At 37.1% G+C, this 25,405-nt stretch overlaps 1 protein-coding gene across 5 annotated transcripts in view; it reads left to right on the top strand.

The window, feature by feature from the left end:
* The window catches only part of ATE1 (arginyltransferase 1), a 157,889-nt gene that overhangs the window by 49,789 nt on the left and 82,695 nt on the right, over positions 1–25,405 (top strand). For all 5 annotated transcript variants that reach the window (XR_003004634.1, XM_024755921.1, XM_024755918.1 and 2 more), the window contains 2 exons: positions 20,118–20,299; positions 24,178–24,277. Coding sequence is in view for 4 of the 5 variants with exons in the window: in XM_024755921.1 (XP_024611689.1) it covers positions 20,118–20,299; positions 24,178–24,277 (282 nt within the window). In the remaining variant the exon portion in view is untranslated. The remainder of the gene's footprint in view (positions 1–20,117; positions 20,300–24,177; positions 24,278–25,405) is intronic.

Here is a 25,405-nt window from a genome sequence, read left to right as displayed (position 1 = left end):
ACACTGGGCAGTCGCAGCTTCCCTGAGCCTCAGCTTTCTCATAAGTAAAATGCAAATAATTTCTACCTCTCGAATGAAGCAGTGGGCAGGGGAGCGGTTTATAAAGCGCTCTTCACGTGTTACTAATATTTTGTATTCTTCTCTCAGGCGATGGTAAGACTCTGTCCCTGCCTTTCATTTGTCCTTCCTTGGCCTCTATTTGTTTACTTCACTCTCTGTTCTCTTCCCCACTCCCAACCTCTTAAAATCATATCCCGCTTCAGGGTGAGCCTAGATGCTGTGTCTTCTGTGATGCCGTCCCTGACCGCTCCACATGGAGGCAGTTGTTCCCTTTTCTGCTTCCATAATATTGCATTCTGTGCTGATTGAAGCTACTATTGTTATGTGGTGTGGCCCAGCCTCCTGGTGGCCTCCTTGAGACCTCGTGGTGGCCAGTTTGAATGATTTCCAGGGGAAACTGAGCAGACCAGAGCGGGTAGTACCATCCAGGCTTGGTTACATTTTCTAAATGTCCAGGACCAAAGGGGAAACAAAGCCTGGAAAGATCCTGGGTTTTGAAATGAGAGATCCTTGGGTGACCCATGAGTAAGTAATTTCATCTTTCAGTTAATCTAAAAAGTGGAGGTAATAATAATACTTAACTTACAGGGTTATTAAAACGAAATGAGATAATGTGTGGTAAACACTGAGTACAATGCCTGTCACACAGAATTTTAAATAGTTTGGTGTAAAAACAATAAAAATTAAAACTGTACTGTAAGAAACTTGAAGACAGTGTAAACTATATAGTCTACTTTTTAATCGATAAAGCACTTTCTAAGTATAGAATGGGAAGTATCACAAAGGAAAGGATGGAAAAATTAGATCTGATTTTGTAAAAAAATCCATGATTCGGTTCATGAAGACATACGGAGTTAAGAGGCAATTTGGGAAAGTGTAATAAAAAGATTATTATACTTAATATAATCTCTTAGAAACCGTTTTTAAGTGTAGTGTTTTCTTTTGCATAATATTTGGTTGGATTTTATCAGATAGTTGATCAGCTGACATACAAATGGTAATATGTTTTTTAAAGTTTAATCTTATAAGCAATCAAAGGAATGCAATTTAAAATAGCACTTACATACAGTTTTTTAACTATCAAGATATCTTTTTTATTTTTAAGTGAATGCTTGGGAAGATGTAATGAGATGGGATGTTTTTAAACTTCATCCTTTATAGAAATCAGTTTGGTCATATACATTAAAGATCTTATAGAAATGCATACCTTGTGGTTGAGTAATTCTTATCTGGGAATCACTGCCAGAGAAATAAAGATTGGGACAAACCTTGCTTAAATATGTTTGTTACAGCATTATTTATAATGGCAAAAAGTTATAAATAATTTAAATGTTCAACCGTAGGAAAAGGTCATATAAATCATGGTGCAGCCGGCCATGTGATAGAACACCCAGTAGCCATTAAAATAGTGATCATGCATGTATGTTCATGCGTATATATTGATGAAAAATAGCAGTATAAAATACTTCTGCTTGTACTAAGAGACAGAAGCAGGATGCAGAATTATACATGCAGATCTCAGTTTAAAAACAATTTAAGTAAAAAAAAACCAACAACAATTTAAGTATACAGAAATTAGTTAGGAAGGAGATACACCAAATGTTAGCGTTAACTACAAAATGCTAAATTATTTTACCTCTTGTTCTTCCACGAAGGAGTCACATGGGGAGAATGAGGTACCTTGGTAGGTTTTTGATGATGGCTCTTATAGTCAGTGTTTGACTGAGATGTACATCAGGGAACTCTCTAATTGATGTGGAAACAGGGTCTAGTCTTGGGGGAAAAAAAAGAACTGGCAGGAGCTTAGATGAAGAGATAACGTTGATAATGCTTAATTAAGGCTGGACTCGCATTTAAGCAAGAGCTCAGAGGAATAACCAGGAATAGGGGTTTTGAGCAGAAGGCAGTAAGGCTGGATTAGTTTACCTGCACAGGGAGTAAATAAGGAAGCTGGAGCTCGATATCTACTTCACTGGGGCAAAGTAGCAGTTTGAAGATGTTACTCAACAATGGCAAGGATGCTTTTAAATAGCCCTCACTAACAGACTTTTCTCAAATGTAAGCTCAATGAGAAAGGACCGTGTTTTTCTTGTTTCCTTGTGTTTCCATGTATTGTTAAGTACTATATAGGAGGCACTGAATAAATATTTGTTGAATGAATAAATAAGTAAACTAGGCACAGCTAAGGCTGAGAGTAGCAAGCTTTTCCCCATAATCTGGCAGGACTAGCTAAGAGCACACAGGGTCTAATATTTATGTCTCAATATGGTCAAGTCTCTCTTCCCAGCTAGATTGTAGCTACTTAAAATCAGGATCTTTGTCTTTTTCATTTTTGGATCCTCTCAGGTATAAATAGGGCTTGGAATGGTACCAACCATATACCTAGAGTTGTACCAAACAAATACTTTTAAAGTTACATCTTATTATTCATGTTAAATATTGGGAATCGTTGTGTAGAAGCTTAAATCTTTGGCGAAAAGTAGAAGGGAAAGTATCATCATCAAAGTTTAGTGATAGTTTCTGTTATTTTCTGTCTAATCTGCTTTTTCCATTTAATGATCTGGAGTTATGTTTTTACCTTGGCTAAACTGATCTTTTTTCTTACTGGGCTTATGGACATGGAGGAGGCAAAAGAATCAAAATTAAAGATGACCAACGTGCTTTTCTTTTCTTGAAGTGTTTGGGAAATACTTTGAGGGCATTCTGTTGATATTTTTCTAGCTTGGAATTTCACAGGGGCCACCTGATGGCATAGTTAGTGGCTCCTGCCCCTGAATTTCCAGCAGCACTGAGCTCAGGGTTCTGTTGCTGTGCTGCCTTGCAGAACTTGAGAGCCAAACAGAACCAGAGCGGGAGAATGCTGAGACTCTCTAAATGTTTAATTTTGCCATTAAGCTTACGCTTCAGCTGGAGAAGGAAAATTGCAAATATGGGTAATACCCAAATATTGATAGCTTACCTAATTTTGAATAAAAGAAAAATAGTTCAGGTGGAGACAGTAAAATACATGAGGTTTGCAGCTGAAAATGAAGGAGACTTTAAATTTCATTCTGCCTACAAAAACTAAACTACTATGAATGAACCATGTCCTTTTGTTATAAGTCCTAAACAGTTAACTGCCACGTGAATCTAACAGAATTGTCAGGTTATAGTAATTACATCAGTAATTTGATCTGCTGTCATTTGAATGGAGCCATGTGTGGAGAGTCAGTTCCTTCCCTCTGTGGGGCTGACCCTTTTACATTTCTGTAAGCTGAAGACTAACAGAGCTCATTAAGCTTTATGGGAAAAGAGCTTTTGTCACCTCGTCAAGTCCGGCAACACATTTCCATTCTATTCCTGATTTCGCGTGGCTCTGTAGCTGCTGATGTGCATTCCCCTGCTAGGTTTACATGGGATCTCTCCCTCACAGACGTTTTTATTGACATTTCTAAGCCTGAATTACATTTCGTGTGGCACCACCTACAGATGTCTTCAATTAAATGTAGGTAAATAAAAGGGATTATGTATCAGAGGCTAAAAGATTCTTCACATTCTCTTCTAAGCCATACTTTGCCAGCCAATCCAGTAGCATGCAGTCTCAGCATCATTTGGAGGTAGAGAACTACAGAAGAGGCATTTGTGAGAAAAGTTAAACCATGTGGGAATGTGGGTCACTTAGGGTTCTCTTTAAGGATGTCCTATTCCTTCATTTCAGATCAATTAAAATCTTCTTTGTTAGCAGTTAGCATAATAATTTTTCGAGAAGTTAGCAGCTGTAGTATATTGGGCATTATCCTAAACGCTTTGCTTACATTATTTTAATTTTTGTAGAATGTCTATGCGGTAGTTATTTCCAATTTCCTTATGAAGAAAATTGAACCTAGAGAGGTAGTTTAGTTGAGTTCAGTATCACAGGTACTAGTGAATGGCAACAACGTGCTTAAAATGTCTCATATTACATGAAGTGATGATGATATTATTTGAAGGAAGACAGTGATAAATTTGAGATGTGTCAGCCTTGGCACTGTTGACATTTTGGGTTGGATAAATCTTTTTCGTGGCACCGTCTTGTGCATTGTGTGATGCTTAGCAACATCTCTGGCCTCTACCCAAGAGACGCCAGTAGCACCCTTCCCCCTGAGTTGAAACAAAATGTCTCCAGACTTGCCACATATCCCTAGGGGGTAAAATGGCTCCGTATTAAAAACTACTGCCCTAGAGCAGCCTTAACAAAAAAAGAACAAAGAGAGTTAATAATCCAAGAGCGATGATAGTAGCAATGATAACATGTTTTGAGTCTCACAAAAGGTGGGGAAAAGGACAGGTGAACAAAGGACAAGGGAGACAAATAGAAAACAAATAGCAAAATGGTCCACTTAAACACAGCCATATTAATTATTACATTAAATATTAATGATCTAAACCAGAAATCTCTATGGAAATGTTTTATATCTGTGCAGTGGAAAACATATATGTAGTCAATGGTCATACATAGTCACTGAGCTCTTTAGGACCTGAATTTAAAATTTTTAAAATTTTAGTTAACTTACGTAGCCACATGTGGCCAGTGGCTATCCTATTGGACAGTACAGGTCTAAACACTCCACTTGAAAGTCAGGAATTGTCAGACTAGGTAAAAGAAAAAAGAAAAATCCATCTTAAATATGAAAGCATGAGTAGGTTAAAAGTAAAAGACCAGAGTAAACTATACCATGGAAATACTAATCATAATAAAAGTGGAGTGGCCGCATTCATACCTACCAAAATAGACTTCAGGGCAGAAGCTCTCACCAGAAGGAAAGACGGACATGCCATATGATAAAATAGTCAGTTCATCAAGTGAGGACAGTAATCCCAAATGTGGCACACTTAGTAACAGAACCTCAAGATACATGAAGCAAAAACTAATGGAACTGAAAAGAGAAACAGTCAGATCCACAGCTATAGTTGGAGACTTTAGAGCAGCTTTCTCAGTAATCGATAGAACAACTAAGCAGAAAACTACAAGCAATTCAGAAGATTCGGACAAAACTATCACACAGTTCCACTTCGTTGACATCTATTGAATGCTGTACCCAACGACAAAATACGTATTTTTTCAAGTCCATAGGGAATATTCTCCAAGACAGATCATATGCTGTACCATTATACAAATCTTAATAAATTTAAAAGGATTGAAATAATCTCTGATCAAAGTGGAATTAAATTAGAATCAGTAACAAAAAACTGTTATAGTTTAGCAATAATAGGACAAACAACCTAATTTAAAAATAGATAAAAGACCTGATTATATATTTCACCGTGAAGACATACAAATGGCTAATAAGCACATGAAAAGATACTCACCATCCATTAGGGAAATGCACATTAATACCACAATGAGATACCAACAGAAACTCACTAGAATGGCTATAATCAAAAGATAATACCGAGTGTTGGCGAGATGTGGAGAAATGGAACCCTCCTACACCGCTGATGGGAAGTAAAATGGTATACCCCCAGTTTAGCAGTTTCTCAAACTATTAAACTTAGGGTTACTGTATGACCCAGCAATTTCACCCTTAGGAGTATACACCTAAGTGAAATGAAGATGTTCAGACAAAGGCTTGTATGTGAATGCTCATGGCAGCATTATTCCTAATGGCCAAAAGCTGGAAACAATTCAGGTGTCTGCCAGCTGGTAAATGGATTAGCAAAGTGTGGTATTTTCATACAATGTAATACCATTCAGCAATAAGAAGGAACGAACTACAATACGTGCAACACATGGATGAACCTTAAAAACATTATTGGAGGTGAAAGAAGCCAGGCACAACAGACTGCATGTTGTGTCTCTCCAGCTGTATGAATTATCCCGAAAAGGGGACTTTATAATAGAGTCAGAAAGCAGAGCAGTGCTTGCCTGGGATAAGAGGTACGAGCGGAGGACCGACTGCAAGTGGACTGTTGAGAATTTGGGGGGCGGTGGTGGTAGAAATGTTCTCAAATTGGGTTATGTGGTTCCACAATTCCGTGAATTTGCTAAAAATCACAGAATGCTGTGCTTAAAATGGGTGAATTTTATCATATGTTAAGTACCCCTCAATAAAACTGTTTAAAAAAAAAAGCTTTTATCATTTCTTCATCCTTTAATTTCTCAAAATGTTGTGGAAAAAGTCTGACTCAGCTTGGCATCTTCCCTAGTTGTGGTCTAGGTGTTTACACAGTTTTAGCATTTGCCAAGATAGTGTTGTGTGTTGAAATAGATGTTTCAATTTAAATATTAACTAGTTAATACCCAATATTAAATAAAGTTAGCCATTAATATTTATCAGTAGCTTGCAAAACCAACTTCCCAAGTGTTTTTTGGGGGGAGTCGGGAACTACTTTGCTCTTGCTTGGAACTCTGCGGTAGACTGGGGTCATGTGTGTGTATTTGGTTGTGTGTATGTGTATGTTTGTGTACTGATTGCAAACTGCAGGTAGCACAGGTGGGGATCTGGCTTTATAGCCAGTGGTAACATTCATTCATTTTGCTGTCAAGGAAAATAAAGGACTGTGAGAACCTAACATCTCTTCAGTCTGTCAGCATATGAAAAATATCGTTGTTCGGAATGGCTCTGGCAGGTATCAAGATATCTCCAGTAACCAGAATTTGGAAGAGGGCATGGCTCTTACCTCAACTGGGTCCTGTAGAAGTGAAGGGAGCTTGCAGAGGTAGCAGTGGGAGGGGTGAGGTAGGTGGAACGTTGAGTTGCTAACCTTGAGAAGGGAGTTCAAACAGTTTTACCAAATAAAGAGCACACTGAGCTGGCCTGAATTGGAGAGCTGTGGAGATAAGGCTAGGAAGAGGGCTGAGCTGGTGAGTTGTGGGAAGCTTTTTTACCTGCTGTCTGGTATAACGCTTGTGAGGACCCGCAGTGCTGAAAGAGCTGGGGCCAGGGCAGACAGAGGTAACTCAAGAGGGGCCGGATCTTCTCAGAGCGTGGTTGTCAGTCTGCTGTTTGTTACTGACTAACCAGAAATGGAAAACTGGGCAGTGGCTTGATCCACTGGGCAAAAGTAGGAACATGAGTGAAGATCACTGCTTTTCTAGTTAGTGGGTTGAGAAACAGTCATGCAGTTTTCAGGCTGAGCCCTGTGCTGTAGAATCAGAAGTTGAATAGGCAAGGTAGTGTTGGCTGAGGCACCAGTTAGAATTCCGGAGCCAAATCCCCCAAGTCACTGGGACTGTCATTTGATTGCTTTCCCTTTCAGCTGAGTCTGAGGCCTCTTGGGCAGTTCTGGCTGGGGTGAGCCTGCTGACAAAGAACCGGTTGAACTGAAGACATTATTCCTTCCCTCAGTTCATTTCAGTAATGCTTGGACAGCTTTCACGTGATCGTCAGAATAGTATTCCCTGGACTTACGGTGGCATTCAGCAAACGCTGGTTGAGTTCATAAATGAACTTATTCTCAATTAGTTTCTGGATATCACATGATAGTTGAGCCAGTGTAAGCTGAAACCTTATATTTTGTAGTGAAATTACATCAGCTGGAAGTCTTCTCCTGGAAACTGATCTCACGTGGTAAAAACTCAAAATTCAGAGAATAAAAGAAAGCACACTAGAATAGAAAACCAAACGTTAAATAGAAAAATGCCATAAATTTCCATGTTGAAGATTTTTCTGCATGGGACTTGGATTAGTTTAGGCATTTAAGTCCATTCAAGATACCTTTTTGCCAGGTCAGCCTTCCTTTAGCGAGTAGTGATATTCGTCCTTAGTCTGAGGATCTTTCAGCTGTGTTCACAGTTAAGGTCATCTGCCTTGACGATTTTCATTACCCACTAGATGTGCATGAATGCTTCGGAAAATGTTTGAATGGTAAATCCTGGCATGGATTAGTTTCCATGGGGATGTCAGTCTTGTTTGATGTTGGTAGTCATTGAGTTCTAAATAAAAATATTTATTTAGTTTGGGTTGTCACCGTGGGATGTTTTTCTCTTCTATCAGAAAGATTGGAAAAGCAGGCTGCTCAAATTGAACCGACAGTAAGTAAGGGCTCACATTAGGTTAGTCACTCTTGTTTCTAAGGTGTTTGTTGTAGTGCCCAATAAATATTGGCTGATAGGTAGAATTGAGAAGTTTGGGATTCTACTGCTTTTCCTTTTGAGCGTTTAGATAGCGCCTCATAGAAGTCTTTTTGTTGGATGATTAGGATTGAAAATATAAAGGAAAATATAAATAAAATATAAGGAAATGTCAAAGTAAACAACGGATGAACATCTTAATTTTTATCTATTCTGTAGTAAAAATGCAGAAATAAATTCCTTTTTTATTTCTGTCACATTTATTAAAAACATTTACTGTAAATCTTTTCTCAGCTACCTATGCTTAAAGTTCAAATTTTTGTCATTACAGTGTTCTTAGTTTTAAGTTGTAAATGTTAGGGTAAACTTTTTTGCTTTCTTTGAAGCATTTTAGTTCCTAAGAATTCTGTCATTGAGACATACATTTCTTGATTCGTACTTTGGTTTAGTAAATTGCTGAAGTATCTCCATTCATTAGGTTGAACAGGGCATGTTAATATATTTTGGTTGTGTTTTAGCATGGTGTGCCACAGACGCAATGTCCACTGAGAAAAACACTGAACTGAAAGTTGAGAATTCCAGATCCTTCTTAGCATTCTCCTAAACTGGCTGTGTGACCTTGGGCAAGTCCCTTAATCACCTTGACCCTCACTTTTTCACTTGTAAAGTGAGTAAGAGTGTCTCAGATGAAGACGTCCCTTAAAACTGAGTGAACTTAGCCAACATTCTAACATGTTTTATAGCTTCTTTTCTGACTCGGGTGTTTTAAACCAGGCAAATAAAATAAGCTTCCCCCAACCTACAGCTTGCTGTAGTTCTGAAGCAAGTTGACATTTTACTTAGAATGGTTTTATTCACTTCTTTCTATAAAAACAAGTCTTATCCTGTTAACTTGCATACCCAAATATTATTTCTCTTATTTTTGTCCTTAATGTGGTCTCACTCGTACATGTTAATTATATTTTTAATAAAGTGATAACTTGTTTCGTAGAGAAAACTTGAGGTAGGAAATTGAGAAGTACCTGTTACAGATAAGCATTATAGCAGACTGAGAAAGTGCGTAAATACAAACATCACAACTTTCTTACAGATCCCTTTTACACCTTCTCAAAGTGGCTCCTCTCTAATGACTGGATAATCTTCACCAACTCAGGGATTCTGATGAAATTGAGGCCTTTAGATGTTTAACTAGTGTAAAGTACTGTACTGCAACCTGAGAGAATTGTGTGAATAGGAAGAGTGAATGAATTCTTCCTAATCTGCAGGCTGTAAATGTTATGTCATTTATATTACTTAGTAAAATTAACTTTTATATATTTCCTTTGTGAGCAGAGAAAATGTTGCTTAAAGTAGAATAACAAAATATTGTTACTTTTACATGTACTTTTTTTTTTCTTTTTTAAGGATCATTTAAACTTAATTGCCTTTGGATTGAAATATAGGTGATGATAGGAAATAATGACATTAGAATAAGCCTGTATAGGCTAAAATTTTTGGTGCAGTCTTATTACAGAGTTAGCATTATCTAATTTATAAATATATGTAACTAAGGTAATTGTGTGTTTTGAAGGTTATGATCAGTAAATTTGGCTCCTATAATATAAAATGGGCTGTAAAACATTGATATCTAGTGTAATATCAAATCAGAGTACTTGCAGTTTGTGTTAACTGTCAGAATCAGTGAAGAAAAAAATAACCTCAAAATGCAAAATATTCCTTGCCGATGGAGATTACAATGAATATTGGCAGCTAAACGTTAGGTAACGTTCCTAACTAGTTCAAGGCTATAGTTGTCTTTTTCAGGAGGTGGGATTTTGCCAGGGGAACAAGACTCATTTAATAGCAGATCTTTTGTTCTAATGGAACGTTCCTAAGTGGGAACTACATGTCCAACCACCATATATTTTCTCAGAATTGGCCCTTAATTTCACATACTTTGGGTATTAACTGGAAACAAGGTTGGAGTCTTTTTCCAGGTAGGCTGTTATTATATCTACTATACAATATAGCTGTGAACCCGGAATTGTGTTAGTTTTGGTAGCCATCTTTAGTGTACTGATTGTCTGCCAGAAAATTAGGAATTGGTTGCATTCAGTTTTTAAATCACTTGTGCAAAGCTATGTGATATATTAACCATGAGTATTGCTATTTGCATTTTCCAAATTAAATTTATTATTATTTTTAATTTCTTATAGACTATAGTTCACATTTTTAAATTCAGTTTTTGGGTCTTTTGTTTTTTAAAGAAATCATGTAAATTTTGATGCCATACTGGTTTAGCACACCTTTGAGTTTCTTTTTTTTTTTTAATTTTTATTGGAGTATAGTTGATTTAAAATGTGTTAATTTCTGTGCAGAGAAGCGAATCAGTTATACATGTACATATATCCACTCTCTTATTTGATTTTTATTTTTTTAATTAATTAGTTTATTATTTATTTATGGCTGTGTTGGGTCTTCGTTGCTGCACGCGAGCTTTCTCTAGTTGTGGTGAGCGGGGGCTACTCTTCGTTGCGGTGCGCATGCTTCTTATTGCTGTGGCTTCTCTTGATGTAGAGCACGGGCTCTAGGTGCACGGGCTTCAGTAGTTGTGGCACACGAGCTCGGTAGTTGTGGCGCACGGACTTTGTTGCTCCGTGGCATGTGGGATCTTCCCGGCCCAGGGCTCGGACCTGTGTCCCCTGCATTGGCAGGCAGATTCTTAGCCACTGCACCACCAGAGAAGTCCCCACTCTTTTTTAGATTCTTTACCCATATAGGTCATTACAGAGTATTGAGTAGAGTTCCCTGTGCTATACAGTAGGTCCTTACTAGTTATCTATTTGATATATATCAACATTATGGTGTATATGTCAATCCCAGTCTCCCAGTTTATCACCCCCTTCCCCCAGTAACTATAAGTTTTTCTACGTCCGTGACTTTATTTTGTAAGTAAGTTCATTTGTACCATTTTTTTAGATTCCACATATAAGCGCTATCATATGGTATTTGTTTTTCTCTGTCTGACTTATTCACTCAGTATGACAATTTCTCGTCCATCCATGTTGCTGAAAATGAAATTATTTCATTCTTTTTTTATGGCTGAGTAATATTCCATTGTATATATATGTACCACATCCTTTTTATCCATTTCTCTGTCGATGGACATTTAGGTTGCTTCCACGTCCTGGCTATTGTAAATAGTGCTGCAGTGAACATTGGGTTGCTTGTATCTTTTCAAATTATGGTTTTCTTTGGGTATATGCCCAGGAGTGGGATTGCTGGGTCTTATGGTTAATTCTATTTTTGGTTTTTAAGGAACCTCCATACTGTTCTCCATAGTGGCTGTACCAATTTACATTCCCACCAACAGTGTAGGAGGGTTCCCTTTTCTCCACACCCTCTCCAGCATTTATTGTTTATAGATTTTTTGATGATGGCCATTCTGACTGGTGTGAGGTGATACCTCATTGTAGTTTTGATTTACATTTCTGTGATAATTAGCGACGTTGAACATCTTTTCATGTGCTTTTGGCCATCTGAATGTCTTCGTGAGTTTCTGTTCTTAAAATGAATCTGAAGTTTATTTGTAGTGTTTCATGAAACTTAACAAAAGGCAAAATAGTTGCAGGAATAAGTTATTTTCAAGCAATGCACTTTTAATCAGGTGCTTAAAATGATTACCTTTGGGATTCTCCATAAACTCTTGTTTAAAAAAAATTCAGGACATCAGTTGGCAAATCATGGATTTTTATGTGAACAGGTGTGTGATTTTGGAGAGTTACTTTTGGATGCTTTAGCAGGGAGGAGAATACAGGTCCTGCTCTCTTACAGCCCCTGAAGACTTTCACTCTTCGAGACTTTGAACCCATGAGTAAGTTCCTCCAATGCTGTCCCTGGTGCCTGGAGTATGACTCCTCCTTTGCCTGTTCCTTTGAGTCTTAACAGTTGTCTGTTTTAAACATAACTGAAGCACATGGAGGCAGGTGGGTCAGGAGACAGGTGTACCTTATCAGAGTAAATATACACCCGTTTTGGGAAGCATCTAGCTGGAAGTCTGAATCGGTCCATGAATATCGATGTCATTTCTACAGAGTACCTTTGGTTTGTACTGCACAGCTCATTAATCACAGAAGCCATGCCGTCCTTCCCCAGCATTTAAGATGTGTTTTCTTTTGTATAGCTAGTGGTGAGCTTTATTGTTATATTTTTCCTGTTGTCAGCTAAATTCTTGAAATAGAGGAACTGCCGAAAAATAACTTCGCTTATTCTTTCAGTTATCTAAAACTGTGACAAACTGTGGGCATGAGAAAGATAAACTATTAAATGTTGCTAATCACATTACTGACTTGTGAGGAAATTGATAGCTTCTGTTAGTTTATATAACTTTGCTATTAAATGAGCTACTGATATAATTTCATAGACACAGTCTTTTAGGATGTGTCATTCAGACCCCTTAAAACAAAAACGGACTCAAATGTGCTCATACGCTACAAAGCGTTCGTACGTTGTCTTGTTTCTCACAGCTACCTGTGAGGGTGCTTAGTAGCATTATTCCTGTTTTAAAAATTCAGAAATTGATACTTTTAAAAGTCAAGTTATCGTCTTGCTAAGATAAAATAGCCAGAAAATGTACAGTGAGTGGAGTTAGGGCTCAAATCCAGATATCTGGGTTCCGAATCCTGGCCTCAAGTCACTATAACCTGCTCCCTTTCTGTTTGCAGTTTACAGTTTATAGACTCCTCTACCTACCTTTAAAAAATACATTTATGTGAATGGTTCTCAGAAGTGTGGTCCTGCAGCCTCTGGTGGTCCCTGATGCCTTTTCAGGGGCTTCTCAAGGTCTAAATTATTTTATAATTAGCCTTTTCCTCTCTCGTTCTATTATGAGTGTTTGGGGATTTTTTCCAAAGGCTACAAATTAAATGCAGAAGCATGTATGAGAATACAGCTGTCCTCTGTAAGCCACACATTAAAGAGATTTGCAGAAACGTAAACAGTGCCATTCTTTTAACTAGATTTTTTTTTTTTTTTTTGGTTTTGGAAAATAACAGTAATTTTTAAACAAAATATGTTAATTTTACGTGTATTGGGTTTATTGTTATTTTTAAGTGCATTAACAAGTACATATTTTTGAAAGGCTCAGTTTTAATATTTAATACAGTAAATACCTACAGATACAGCTCAATAAGTGAAAGTTCTTTGGAGTCCTCGGTGAGTTTGGTAAGTGTAAAGGGATTTTGAGACCAAGAAGTACGAGAGTCACTGCTTTTCGTGATGCCTGTATCATTGAGGCAGCACCGCTGTTACTTTCCCTTTCCCAAGTGGTGTGTGTATTTTCCTGCATGATCTGTGATTATCTCACCTTTTGTGTTTATAAACGACATTTGAAGAGTATTAACCATTAAAAGTCCTTAACTAAGTAAGGGGTTAAAGAAATGTAGCAATCCCAGGAGTTGAAGTAGGATTCTCAAAACAATCGATAGAGACTAGTCAGTGACTTAGGAGGCCTCTCTAATACTGGGGGACTGAGCCCCTTGGTGAGTTGATTGAAGGGACAGACTGATATGGCTCTTTCGAACCTAGTGGAGGTGAAGGCGACAAATCTGTTTGTTGATGGTTTAAATTTACAATAAAGACAATTTCTAGTTGCTACTCATGAGCACATTTGTAATCAGCAGGTATCCAAATAATAGCATGTTGAAGCACATGGCATGGTGAAGTTCAGTGAGTCTGGGTTTTAAGGATGTTGTTGGATGACTGGAGGTCCAGTCCAAGCGTTCTGCTGATTTCTGATTTCACAGATCTAACTGTTGTTCTTTCTGTTTTTATCTCCTTTACTCTGTCCCTCAAACTCTTGTGTTTTATCCTTGTTTTAAAGTATTACATAATTTGAATTAAGGGATTATGTTTGAGGGAAAGAAATTGTATTATGGCAGTTTTATGCCAGATGGAAGGATAGAACTGATTCAGCAAATATATGTGTGCATAGACAGACATCAGGCATGTTAGTTATATCAGCGTAGTGTATGGTGTTAGACACTAATTTTTTTTCAGACTTTCCCAGCTAGAAGTGAGTGATCTGGGGGCGCTGGCTATTCCAGCTGCAAAGAGGGCTGAGGGAATCAGTATTTCAGGTTCACTTCCAGTCCGTTTTCCACAGCTGCCGAGTACTTGTTGAAAAGCTTGAAAGTATTGATTAACTTACGAATTGAGACTAGCAGATCATTGTTAACCAGTAGTGCTGATGTTTCAGATATAGTTTTAGGAAAATAGCTTCTTATCTCCCTTTACTTGGAGCATCTTCCATTTTTGAAATCTGTTTCTGTTTTTAAAAATTAGGTCAGTGAGGACCCCACAAGGGAGAAGAGGAAATCATTCATATTTTAATTGTCAGAAAACATGATGGAAAGAAAAGGAGTACAGCAAAGCAGGTTTTAAGAAAAATTTTTTAACCATGCATTGAAACATTTTGTTTTTCATGCTGCTTTATTTACTGACTTGGATAGATGAGGGATATTTGAAAAGTGAGTTTATTTAGAAGTGTTTAAAAGTAGCTGATTTGCTTATTTAGCATTGACTTAGGGGCTAGGAGGCCAGTTTGTGTGTCATTTAATAACTCCATGGTTTTATGATCATTTTATTGCTTAATTGACTCCTGGATTTCTGGTTTCCTCAGGTGATGGGATGGGGGTCAGAGTAGATGCTTATATGGCTTATTCTCTCCTAAGTGATTATAAAACAGCGCATATCTATATGAAGTGCTTTGCAGATGGGGAAGACCCCCAACCTTCACATGAATTGGAGAGATGGGAATAATGCCTGTGGTAGGACAAGTTGGTCATAACTGGACTCATAGGAGAACGAACCAGTGAAGTAAATGGAAGCAGGTTATTAAATGGGAGGTCCAGGGAATGAGAGAAGTGATGAAAATTGGCAACTGAGAAGATTATTGCGGTTTGAAAAAAAACATTTCAAGCTGGTACAACACGTAGGACTGATTTATATTTAGGGTTAGCAATATATTGGTTATTTATTGAGAATATGCTTATTGAGTCCATACTTACTATGGCCTTAATAAATACATTTTAAATGAATGAACGAATACACTCATTTGATTTAATGAGTCCTAGAATGACACACTAAACTGAAATCATGGAAGAATTTAGATTAATTCAGGTGTTGTAGATTCAACAGGTTAATATCCTTTCTGTTTTCCTTTTGGGTAATGCTTCTGTTTGGTTATCTGTTCTGCTCTTCAAACTGTATGTGTTTCTAGAGAAACAGTAATGATTTTTTAAAGAGCAGTGCTATATGTGACAGTGAATGCTAAACCCAGGGTTTGACATAGTTTATTATTATATCAGTAGTTAGTGGAAGCTCTTAAAAGGTTAAAGATGTATTTACTACCCAAGCACCATTTTAACTACAGCAGTGGAAGTTTTAGAAATCACTGATGCTGCTAGCGCCTTCGTAAATTTTCTCTTGTTTGTTGTTGTTTACCTGGATCACCCACGCACGTACTTTTCCCCCCGCTTTCCCACACCGTATTTTTGGGAAAGAAGTCACTGTGCAGCTCACCCTTAAGTAGTGGGGAATTATGCTTCCCTACCTTTAGGCAGAGTATCTGCATAAACTTTTTGGAATTCTGCATGGGAGATTTGTCTCTTCTGCCTCATTTATTAGCTTATCCAATTATTTATATCAGTATGGACTCATGGACATTTATTTTGTATTTTGGGTTATAATCCAATAGTACTTTATTTTGTTGCTCCAATTGTTCCAGCTTTTGCCATTGGGAGCTCTTTTGGTTGCCTCCTGTGCCCCTTTGATATACCTCCAGCAGTGTGGGTTTGCTTTCTGTTTTTGGTTTTTTGTGCACTTCCTCATTTTCTGGCACTATGAGGTGCTCTAGGCTTATCTTGTATATTTCCTGCCCCAGCCCTGGAATCAGCCCTTTCTCCAAGCAGCCCTGGTTCTTTTTATTGCAGAATGATATTAGAAACCAAGATTTGTGTGTTAGGTATGTTTGTTGCTACTGGGTTGTTGTTTTTTTAGGTCTTCTCATCTGGCAAAGCAAAGAAATAAATGTGCATATACTAACCCTTGTATGAATATATCTATGGTATATGCATACCTATAAATATTTCTTTATGTAACCATCTGTGTCTATATTAAGCTAAACATGAGTTTGTACTCATGTCTCCAGCTCTAATCCATTGCCACATGGATCATTCTAGCCTCTTGCCCTTGCTTATCTGTAAATTTCCATTCCAGTAGTGAGTCTCTTGGTTCCTACCATCCGCTGTCCATTTACTTAGTTGTTCAGTTCCAGTATACATGTATATCAGTATCAGAATTGTTAACCTGTAGTTCTCGTGGTAAACAATTTTATCAGGTAGAATGCAATGCTTATGTGCAGATTTCCTTTTGCCTTCATTCTTATAGACCCCCAAAGTTTCTTAGGTCAGCACATTTCCCCTCCCCAGCCTCTTTCAGTAAGATGTTTTCATGTGTATACAGGTAGATTCTCTTGTCACCATCTGCATTCCTTCTTGGGAACTTACCCTCCTAATTTTCTTTCACTTTGCATATATTAAAGCTCACTCTTTGTGTTGTAAAATTCTATGAGTTTTGACAAGTGCATAATGTCATGTATGCACTACTACAGTATTATACAGAACAGTTTCATCCTATAAGTCCCTTGTGCTTCATCTATTCATCCTCCCCCCGAACCCCCAAATTCTTGGCAACCACTGATCTTTTTACTGTCTCAGTAGCTTTGCCTTTTATAGAATGTAACTGGAGTCATACAGTCTCTGTAGCACTTTCACGCTGATTTCATTCACTTAGCAATATGTATTTAAGGTTTCTCCATTTTGTGTGTGAGTTTGGCTTGGCAGCTTATGCCTCTACCAAAGTGTCTGTACCATTTTACATTTCCATCATCAGTGAATGAGAATTCCTGTTGTTCTGCATCCTCATCGACATTTGATATACAGGTTATTGGATTTCAGCCATTCTAATAGTTGTATAGTACACTCTCATTGGGTTTTATTTTTTTTATAAATTTATTTATTTATGTATTTATTTTTGGCTGTGTTGGGTCTTCGTTGCCGCACGCGGGCTCCCTCTAGTTTTGGCTAGCGGGGGCTACTCTTTGTTGTGATGCGTGGGCTTCTCATTGCGGTGGCTTCTCTCGTTGCGGAGCACAGGCTCTAGACGTGCGGGCTTCAGTTGTGGCACACGGGCTCAGTAGTTGTGGCGCACGGGCTTAGTTGCTCCGCGGCATGTGGGAATCTTCCCGGCCCAGGGCTCGAACCTGTGTCCCCTTCATTGGCAGGTGGATTCTTAACCACTGTGCCACCAGGGAAGCCCTCTCATTGTTTTTTAAATTTCAGTTTCCTAACAACAAATGATGTTGGGCATCTTTATTTATTTATTTTTTTGAGCATCTTATATGCTTATTTGCCATCTGCACATCTTCTTTGGTAAAGCATCTCCTTAGATATTTTGGTTTTTAATTGAGTTGTTTGTCTTCTCATTGTTGAAATTTAAGAGTGTATATTTTTGAATACCAGTTCCTTATGAGATATGTTTTGCAAGATTTTCTCCAGTCAGTGGCTTGCCTTTTATTCTCATAACAGTGCATTTCACAGAATCGAGATTCTTAATTTTAATGATGTCCAGCTTGTCAGTTGTTTCTTTCATGGATTGTCCTTTTTGGTGTTGTATCTTAAATTCATTGCCAAACCCCAGGTCACATAGATCTCTGCCTGCTTATCACCTAGAAGTTTTATAGTTTTGCATTTTACATAGTCTGTGATCCATTTTTAGTTAATTTTTTTGAAAGACGTAAGGTCTGTGACTCGATATTGCTGTTTTTGTATTTGGATGTCCAGTTGTTACAGCACCATTTGTTGTATAGACTGTCCTTTCTCTCTTGGATTATCTTTGCTTCTTTGTCAAAGGCCAGTTGACTGTATTTATGTGGGTTTATTTCTGGGTTCTGTTTTCTGTTCTGCTGTTTCATTTGTTCGTTCACCAGTATCACACTATCTCGATTATTGTAGCTTTATAGTAAGTCTGGATATCAAGTGGTGTCAGTCCTTCAACTTTGTTCTTCAGTATTGTGTTGGTATTCTGGCTCTTTTTCCTTTCCATGTAAACATTAGAATTAATTTGTCAATATTCACAAAATAAGTGGCTGGGATTTTGATTGAGATTGAATTAAATCTGGAGACCTACTTGGGAAGAGTGGACATCTCAATCGAAATGAACATATAATATTTTCCATTTGTTTACATTTTGATTCCATTTGTCATAGTTTTGTAGGTTTTTTTGGCGTATGGATTCTGTATGTATTCATATTTTCTTAGATTTATACTTAGGTGTATAATTTTTTTGGTGGTTTTGTAAATAGTATTGTGTTTTTAATTTCAAATTCCAGTCATTGTTAGTATATAGGGAAGCAATTGACTTGTATATCAACCTTGTACCCTATAACCTTCTTGTAATTGCTTATTAGTTTCAATTTTTGTTGTTGATTCTTTGGAATTCTCTGCATAGCATGTCATGTCATTTGTGAACAAAGACAATTTTATTTTTTTCCTTCCCAATCTGTATGTATTACTTCCTTTTCAGTAACTAGGGTTTCCAGTGTGATATTGAATAGGAGTGATGAGAGGATATCATTGCCTTGTTCCCAATTTTAGGGGGCGATTATCCAGTTTCTTACCATTGAGTCTGATGTCAGTTGTAGATTTTTTTGTATATGTTCTTTATGAAGTTGATGAAGTTTCCCTCTATTCCTAGTTTGCTGAGAGCTTTTAGTCATGAATGGGTGTTGGATTTTGTCAAATGTGTTTTCTCTATCAATTGATATGATCATACGATTTTTCTTTTAGCCTCTTTTCATGGTTAGATTACATTAATTGCTTTTCTTTTTTTAATCACTTCTCTAATGTTGAACTAGCCTTGCATACCTGGAGTTAATCCTGCTTTGTCCTGGTGTATAGTTCTTTTCATACATTGTTGGATTTGATTTCATAGTATCTTGGTGAGGATTTTTGCATCTATGTTCATGAGAGATTGTTCTGTAGATTTCCTGTCTTCTAATGTCTTTTTCTGGTTTTAGTATTAGCAGACCTGCTTTTTCATTTTCCTTTATTTCCTTCTAGCTTTTTCCCCATACACACTCTCTGTGACTTTAAGTGTGTGAACATGATACACAAGTTTTGTTGTATTTGTTCAGTTAAATTGTTCATCTCCAACATTCATTCAGTCTCTAGCAAAGCATTTTTTATGGTGCTTCATAATTTTCATTAGAAGGTTTTCTTTTAATAACAGTTTCATTTAAATTCATGTTGAACTTTAAAATGAGAAATATCATTCAACTAACTTTACAGAGAGTGATTACACTCTGAAATCTCTAGATACCTGTAGCAAAAATTTGTGGGATTTTCTTCTGTGGGATTATAGGTATATTAAAATAATGATAAGGAAATAACGTTTACTTTCCTTTGGTTAATAGAGAGAAATGTCATAGCACTTACTTACACAGGAACTCTTACCTAGAAAAACTTAGGAGCTCATATGCCTTATGAGTGCAGGGGTGGCCACAGATCAGGCCTGGCTGGCAGCGTAGGGATAGTTCTCCTGTTCGCACGCAACCCTTGCCTTTATGTTCCCCATCTTTCTATCATTTACCATTTCTTTCCCAACTTTGGTGTGGAACAGAAGAATAGAGTTTAACAGTGCTCACTTATCCTGTACATTTTATATTTCCTACGGCAAATTTTAAAACAAGTTGAAAAAAATCTTCAGTTGGTTTTTCTCTATTCTTTTGTTGCTTCAGCGTTTCTACACCTAAAAAGTTTTGCAGGGTATGACTCTTCTGAGAGCCGGAAGATGATGGCAACAAAGAGGAAACTTTAGGACTTACTAACCTGAGTAAAATACAAGTAAAAGAGGTTAATTATTAAGATTTTTAATATAAAGAGAAAAATGACAAACTGTTCATGTTTGTGTGTCTACCTTTTCTCAGGCAGAGAATCCCCCCTATGGACCAGATTGTGGTTATGGTTCCTTTCACCAGCAGTATTGGCTTGATGGAAAGATCATTGCTGTGGGGGTGATTGACGTCCTTCCATACTGTGTCTCGTCTGTATATTTGTACTATGATCCTGATTATTCGTTTCTGTCTTTGGGTGTCTACTCTGCACTCCGGTAAGATTGCTTTTGACAATTGTAATGGTCATATACAACTTCAAATAATTCTTCATTTGATTATATTTTATTATAAACAGTAGAAATCCCATTGGATAGTACATAATAATTTGTTGCTCTAGTAGTCTCTTATATATTGATATTTAGAAATACCACTTTTAGAACTGAGGCCACAGAGTCTGATGGTAATTCCCTAGCTTTTTAAGGTATCCATCTGGTCTAATGTATGAGAAGTCACTGTGATACTTTTGTTGTTTAGTTTATGCATTTATTTAAGCTCCCCTGTCAGAGCCACATAATGTTTTTTTAAAATGTTACATTATTTAGATATTTTCTCTTGTCATTACTATTGTATATATATATTTTATAATTAATTAAAGGTTACGTGAATCTGGTGTAAACGAATTAAAGCAATGGCAGTCTGTTGGAAGAAATATACAGTTATATAAAGTATATAGAACAGGACCAGAGAGTCCCTGACTGTCCACTTGACTCTGTGACCTCATTGAAAGATGATTTCCTTTTTATGTCCATGGCTGCAAATACATGCAAGACAGCACAGATATTTTTAGGTGCATTATCCTAATAATGAAAATAGTGGGGTCTTGTTTCATGAAAATATTTGTGTTTATTTTTATGGCTGCTTGTCTGCATATACATGTGGTAGAGGAGGAAGGAGCGTTGAGAATTATTTTTATGTTGTTTGGGAGCTTGAGTCTCTTTTTTCTCCCTCTTTATCACTTTTTTCTCTTTGCTTTTCCCATTGTTTGTCTCTGATGGTCACGTTTTTCACATCTTGATAAAATATACTTTGAGATTATTTTATTTACTGTGTGTGCTTTTCTCTGAATTATAAAAGTAGGAGAGTTGATTTTTTTTTAAATCACTAGTTGATTAAAAAAAAAATACGGTCCATAATTGATATTTTTGTGTTTTTCAGTGGCACACAATATTGATATTTTCAACATGACCTATCTTAATGCCAAGTTACATAGCAAATTAAAAAATATACAATGTTTACGACTGATCCTTATAATGATCTTTTATTTTTCTTATGTATTTAATTACATTTTGTATAAACTAATTAAAAAACATCCATGATTCTTTGTAGTATCTTTTAACTCTTTGTGAAATTAGAACTGATAATTTAAAGCATTCACATTTTGTAACTTCAGAAGCATGTATTTCAGAAAAGATACTTTTTCTTTGTATCAGAATCAGTCAGTACTTTGAAATTATTACCATTTTCTTCTTTTATTTATGTATCTCTCACTTTACAGTGTGTAGGCATGGATTTGTCTAGATTCCTCAGATAAATGTTAAGAATGATATTTATTCTTAGATAATAAATCCCAGCCTCTGTATGAAATATTTCATTTCTCAATAAACAAAGAGATATAGAAATCCCACTGCATTTGAGATAGCAAATAATTCCCAACAAAATTTGTTCCCAGCAATCTGTTTGTTGCTTGGTATATCTCTTGAAAGTTCTGGATCTGGAGGGCTTTGAGGAGGTAGTAGAGGAGCCTGAGGGCACAGAAGTTGGGGTCAGTGGAGAGTGAGGAGGTTGCCACCGCATCTGTTTCCGTGCTCTTGAGAATCTGAATTGCTGAGTTTATAGAAGAGGAAAGGCAGCCAGGAGACTGACATTATGAAGCAAAATTGGGGAGAGTAGGTTACAAGTTGCCAGTTCCATTCCTGATTTTAATGTATTTCAGTGAAGCCTGTTAAATTTTTCCTCCATTTCTTCAGTTTCTTAAGCAATCGTACAATCAATAGAGTTTTTATATTTTAATCTGTAATCAAGATTACAGATTACTAGATTTTTATGTCATCTAGGCTACAGACTTTAAGAACGTTTGAATTGGGGAGCATGAGCATGGAATTTATTTCCTTTCTTTTTTTTTGTTTTTTTAGCAAAAGATGAATTTTAGAAATGTAATTAATTTGCTTAACAGATGTTTATTTGAGCACAGTCTGTGTGTCCTGGAAGTATTTGTAGATGTGCATAAGACAGGGTTTCCAGCTTTGTCAAAGCAGACAGTAAATCAGAAAACTGACAACACAATTTTAGAGACTCTGTTATGTTGTGACAAAAATGAAATTATGGTAGTAGGCATGAGGCCCTTTTTCTATAGGGTGGTTAGGAAAGACCTCTCTGAAAAGCCAAGAAAGAGGAATAGGAGCCAGCTATGTAAGAATCTGAGGATAGATATCCAGGTCAAAGGTAGCAAGTCCAAGTGCCCTGAGGTCGTTGGAATGAAGAGAAGGAAGGCCTTATGGGCTAGGAAATGGGGTAGGACCTAGGCAGTGCTGTGCGAGGATGGCAGCAAGGCAGGTGGTGTTGATGAGGGGACAGATGGAGAAGGGCTTATAGGTAATGGTAAGGAGATTGGATTTTATCTAAGTGTGATACCAACCCAGTGTGAGGGTGAAGGGTTTGGAGAGGTTACCTCACCTGATTAATATCGTAAAAGACTACTTAGACTGCTCTGTGAGGTTATGGAGGGGCCAGAGGGGAAACTGGAAATCTATTTGGGAGGCTGTTAGAGTCGTCTAAGGGAGGCCTAATGGTGGCTTGGACCAAAATACCTGAGGTGGAGGTGGTGAGAAACGGTCAGATTCACGGTATATTTTGGAGATAGATCCAACTGGACTTGTTGATGGGTTGGACACAGGGGTGAGAGGGAGAGAACAATTAAGTATGGATCCTAGGCTTGGGGCTTGGAGTGGTGCTGGTGGTGGAGTGGTGCTGCAGTTAGCTGAGATGAGCAGGGCCGAGTAGGAGGGCCGGTGGGTATTGCCGTCCTCATCAGAGCTGGGTGGTCCTGCATTGCTTGCTGTATCGTTGCGTTCTTCCTCAGTTTGAACCTTAAGAGTGGGTTAGTTCTGAGAATAATTGGATCTATTCTGTTTTAGCCTAATAATGTTCAGTCTGTTTGGATTTAGAAATACTTTTGTTGTAAAGATGAATTTTTAGGGCAACGACCCTTCAGTGCTTTAAATTTGAACTTGCAAAATGCACAGACTGTTCCCTTAAAAAATAAACCTCTCCTTGGATTTCAAGCATCCATTGCTACTAAAAACAAAGAAAAAGAAAAGGAAATTAAAACCTTCAAGAAACAAACATAAAAACAAAACAATTTTTCTCATACTTTAGAAATGTACCGAAGCTTTGCTTAAAGCTCTCGAACACAAGCGGTCATTCAGTTGGACAAGTAGGATGAAATTCTGTGCCCAGATTTATCCGGATACAAATTAAAACCATGTCGAGCATAGGCATTGCTGACAGCTTCTTTTTTCAGTTAATCCTTGCCTGTGCCAACAAATAGAGAAAAGGCGGTGAGATAGCATGGTTTTTTCCCCCCTCTTTACTTTTAGAGAAAATGAATATTAAAGTAGCATTTGGACATAGAGAGTAATATGTCATATATAGTTGATAGTGTTTGCATGTAAATGGTCATAGTAGTATTCTTCCTGAAATTTGTTGGTTTTTGAGCTTTCTAAAATTTGTTGTCCTGTTTTTAACCTGATAAATCCAGTCTTTGAGAACTCCAGGTGATAATGAATAATAAGGCATTGTATTAAATAGATCTTTGTACTTCTGTGCTCTTTGAATTTGAGATACACTGCTATGCCCAATAAAGAGTAAAACCAGAACTTCGGTGCATTTGCTAAAATAATATACTTTTCTTTGGTGTCTCTATAGTAAAAGTCATCTGAAAGTGTTTTTAAAATTGGTTTTCTTTCAACACTTGGATTTTTATTTTGATAGCTTAATGTCAGATTTTATCAAATATGTGTTACCAAATTGTACAGTACTTTGAATTTTGGAGCTAAATTTAACTGTACCTTGATCTTTATTCTTCTTTTGGCAGAGAAATTGCTTTTACTAGGCAGCTTCATGAGAAAACACCTCAACTCAGCTATTACTATATGGGTTTCTACATTCATTCATGTCCCAAGATGAAATATAAGGTAAAGTTGATTTTCACACGTTTGCTATAGAGTCAAATTATGAAAATTAGTGCTTTTGTAGTTTCTAATCACATTAGTTTAACATGCTTGTACATTTTTATGTAAATCATGAATTATTTTTAAATGTGTCTTAAACTTTTCATAGAATCTAGCTTCTTCATTGCCTAAAACAGTGCCTGACAAAATAGGCACTTAATATTTGTTTAATATAGGTTAATCTGTAGGAATTCACTGAATATATCCCACCTATTCTAGAACTTCAGTAGGACCCTGTGTACTTGGGGTAGTACAGTAGTACCCATTAAGAAATCTACCTTCTTGAGGTGCATCGTCACCCTCTCCCCCCTCCATTCCTTCTCCCTCCATTCAGTTGTAGCTTTGTTTCCTTTGGACACAGTCACACTCCAGAAAAACTGGAGCTCGGTGTAAGTAGTAAGATATTTTCCATAGCACGATATTTGCAAATGTTTGTACGGTTTTCATTATGGGAAAATGAATCTTTAATTTAATGATTTTTGTCTCAGAGCACAGAATTTGGAATTTTGAAAGGGTTTGAATGGGTTAATGAAGGAAATCTGTTTGCTGCCGCAGAAATGAAGCTTTCTGTGATGAGAACTACAGTCTCCACTGTTCTTACTTTGTAATTCATTGTATTATTTTCAGGTTTAAGTATATTTCAGAATTTCCCTTTTAACAAAAGGTCTTACCATTTATGACTCTCTTTATTTTTATTTTATTGTATTTTTTATTATTGAAGCATAATTGACCTGCAACCCTGTGTTGGTTTTGGGTGTACGACATGGTGATTCAACATTTCTGTACATTACAAAATGATCACAGCAAGAAGTCTAGTAATTATGTGTCACCATATAAAGCTATCACAATATTATTATTATTTTAATTTCCAGGCCTAACTTTATTATATTTTTTAAAATTTTAATTTATTTTAATTTATTTACTATTTATTTTTTAATTTTTTTTTCTTTTGCGCTATGCGGGCCTCTCACTGCTGTGGCCTCTTCCGTTGCGGAGCACAGGCTCCGGACGCACAGGCTCAGCAGCCATGGCTCACGGGCCCAGCCGCTCCGCGGCATGTGGGATCTTCCCGGACCGGGGCACGAACCCGTG

The sequence above is a fragment of the Neophocaena asiaeorientalis genome, unplaced genomic scaffold, assembly GCF_003031525.2.
Source record: "Neophocaena asiaeorientalis asiaeorientalis breed wild unplaced genomic scaffold, Neophocaena_asiaeorientalis_V1.1 scaffold85, whole genome shotgun sequence".
Taxonomy (NCBI): domain Eukaryota; kingdom Metazoa; phylum Chordata; class Mammalia; order Artiodactyla; family Phocoenidae; genus Neophocaena; species Neophocaena asiaeorientalis.
This window is presented reverse-complemented; position numbering and strand designations above follow the sequence as displayed.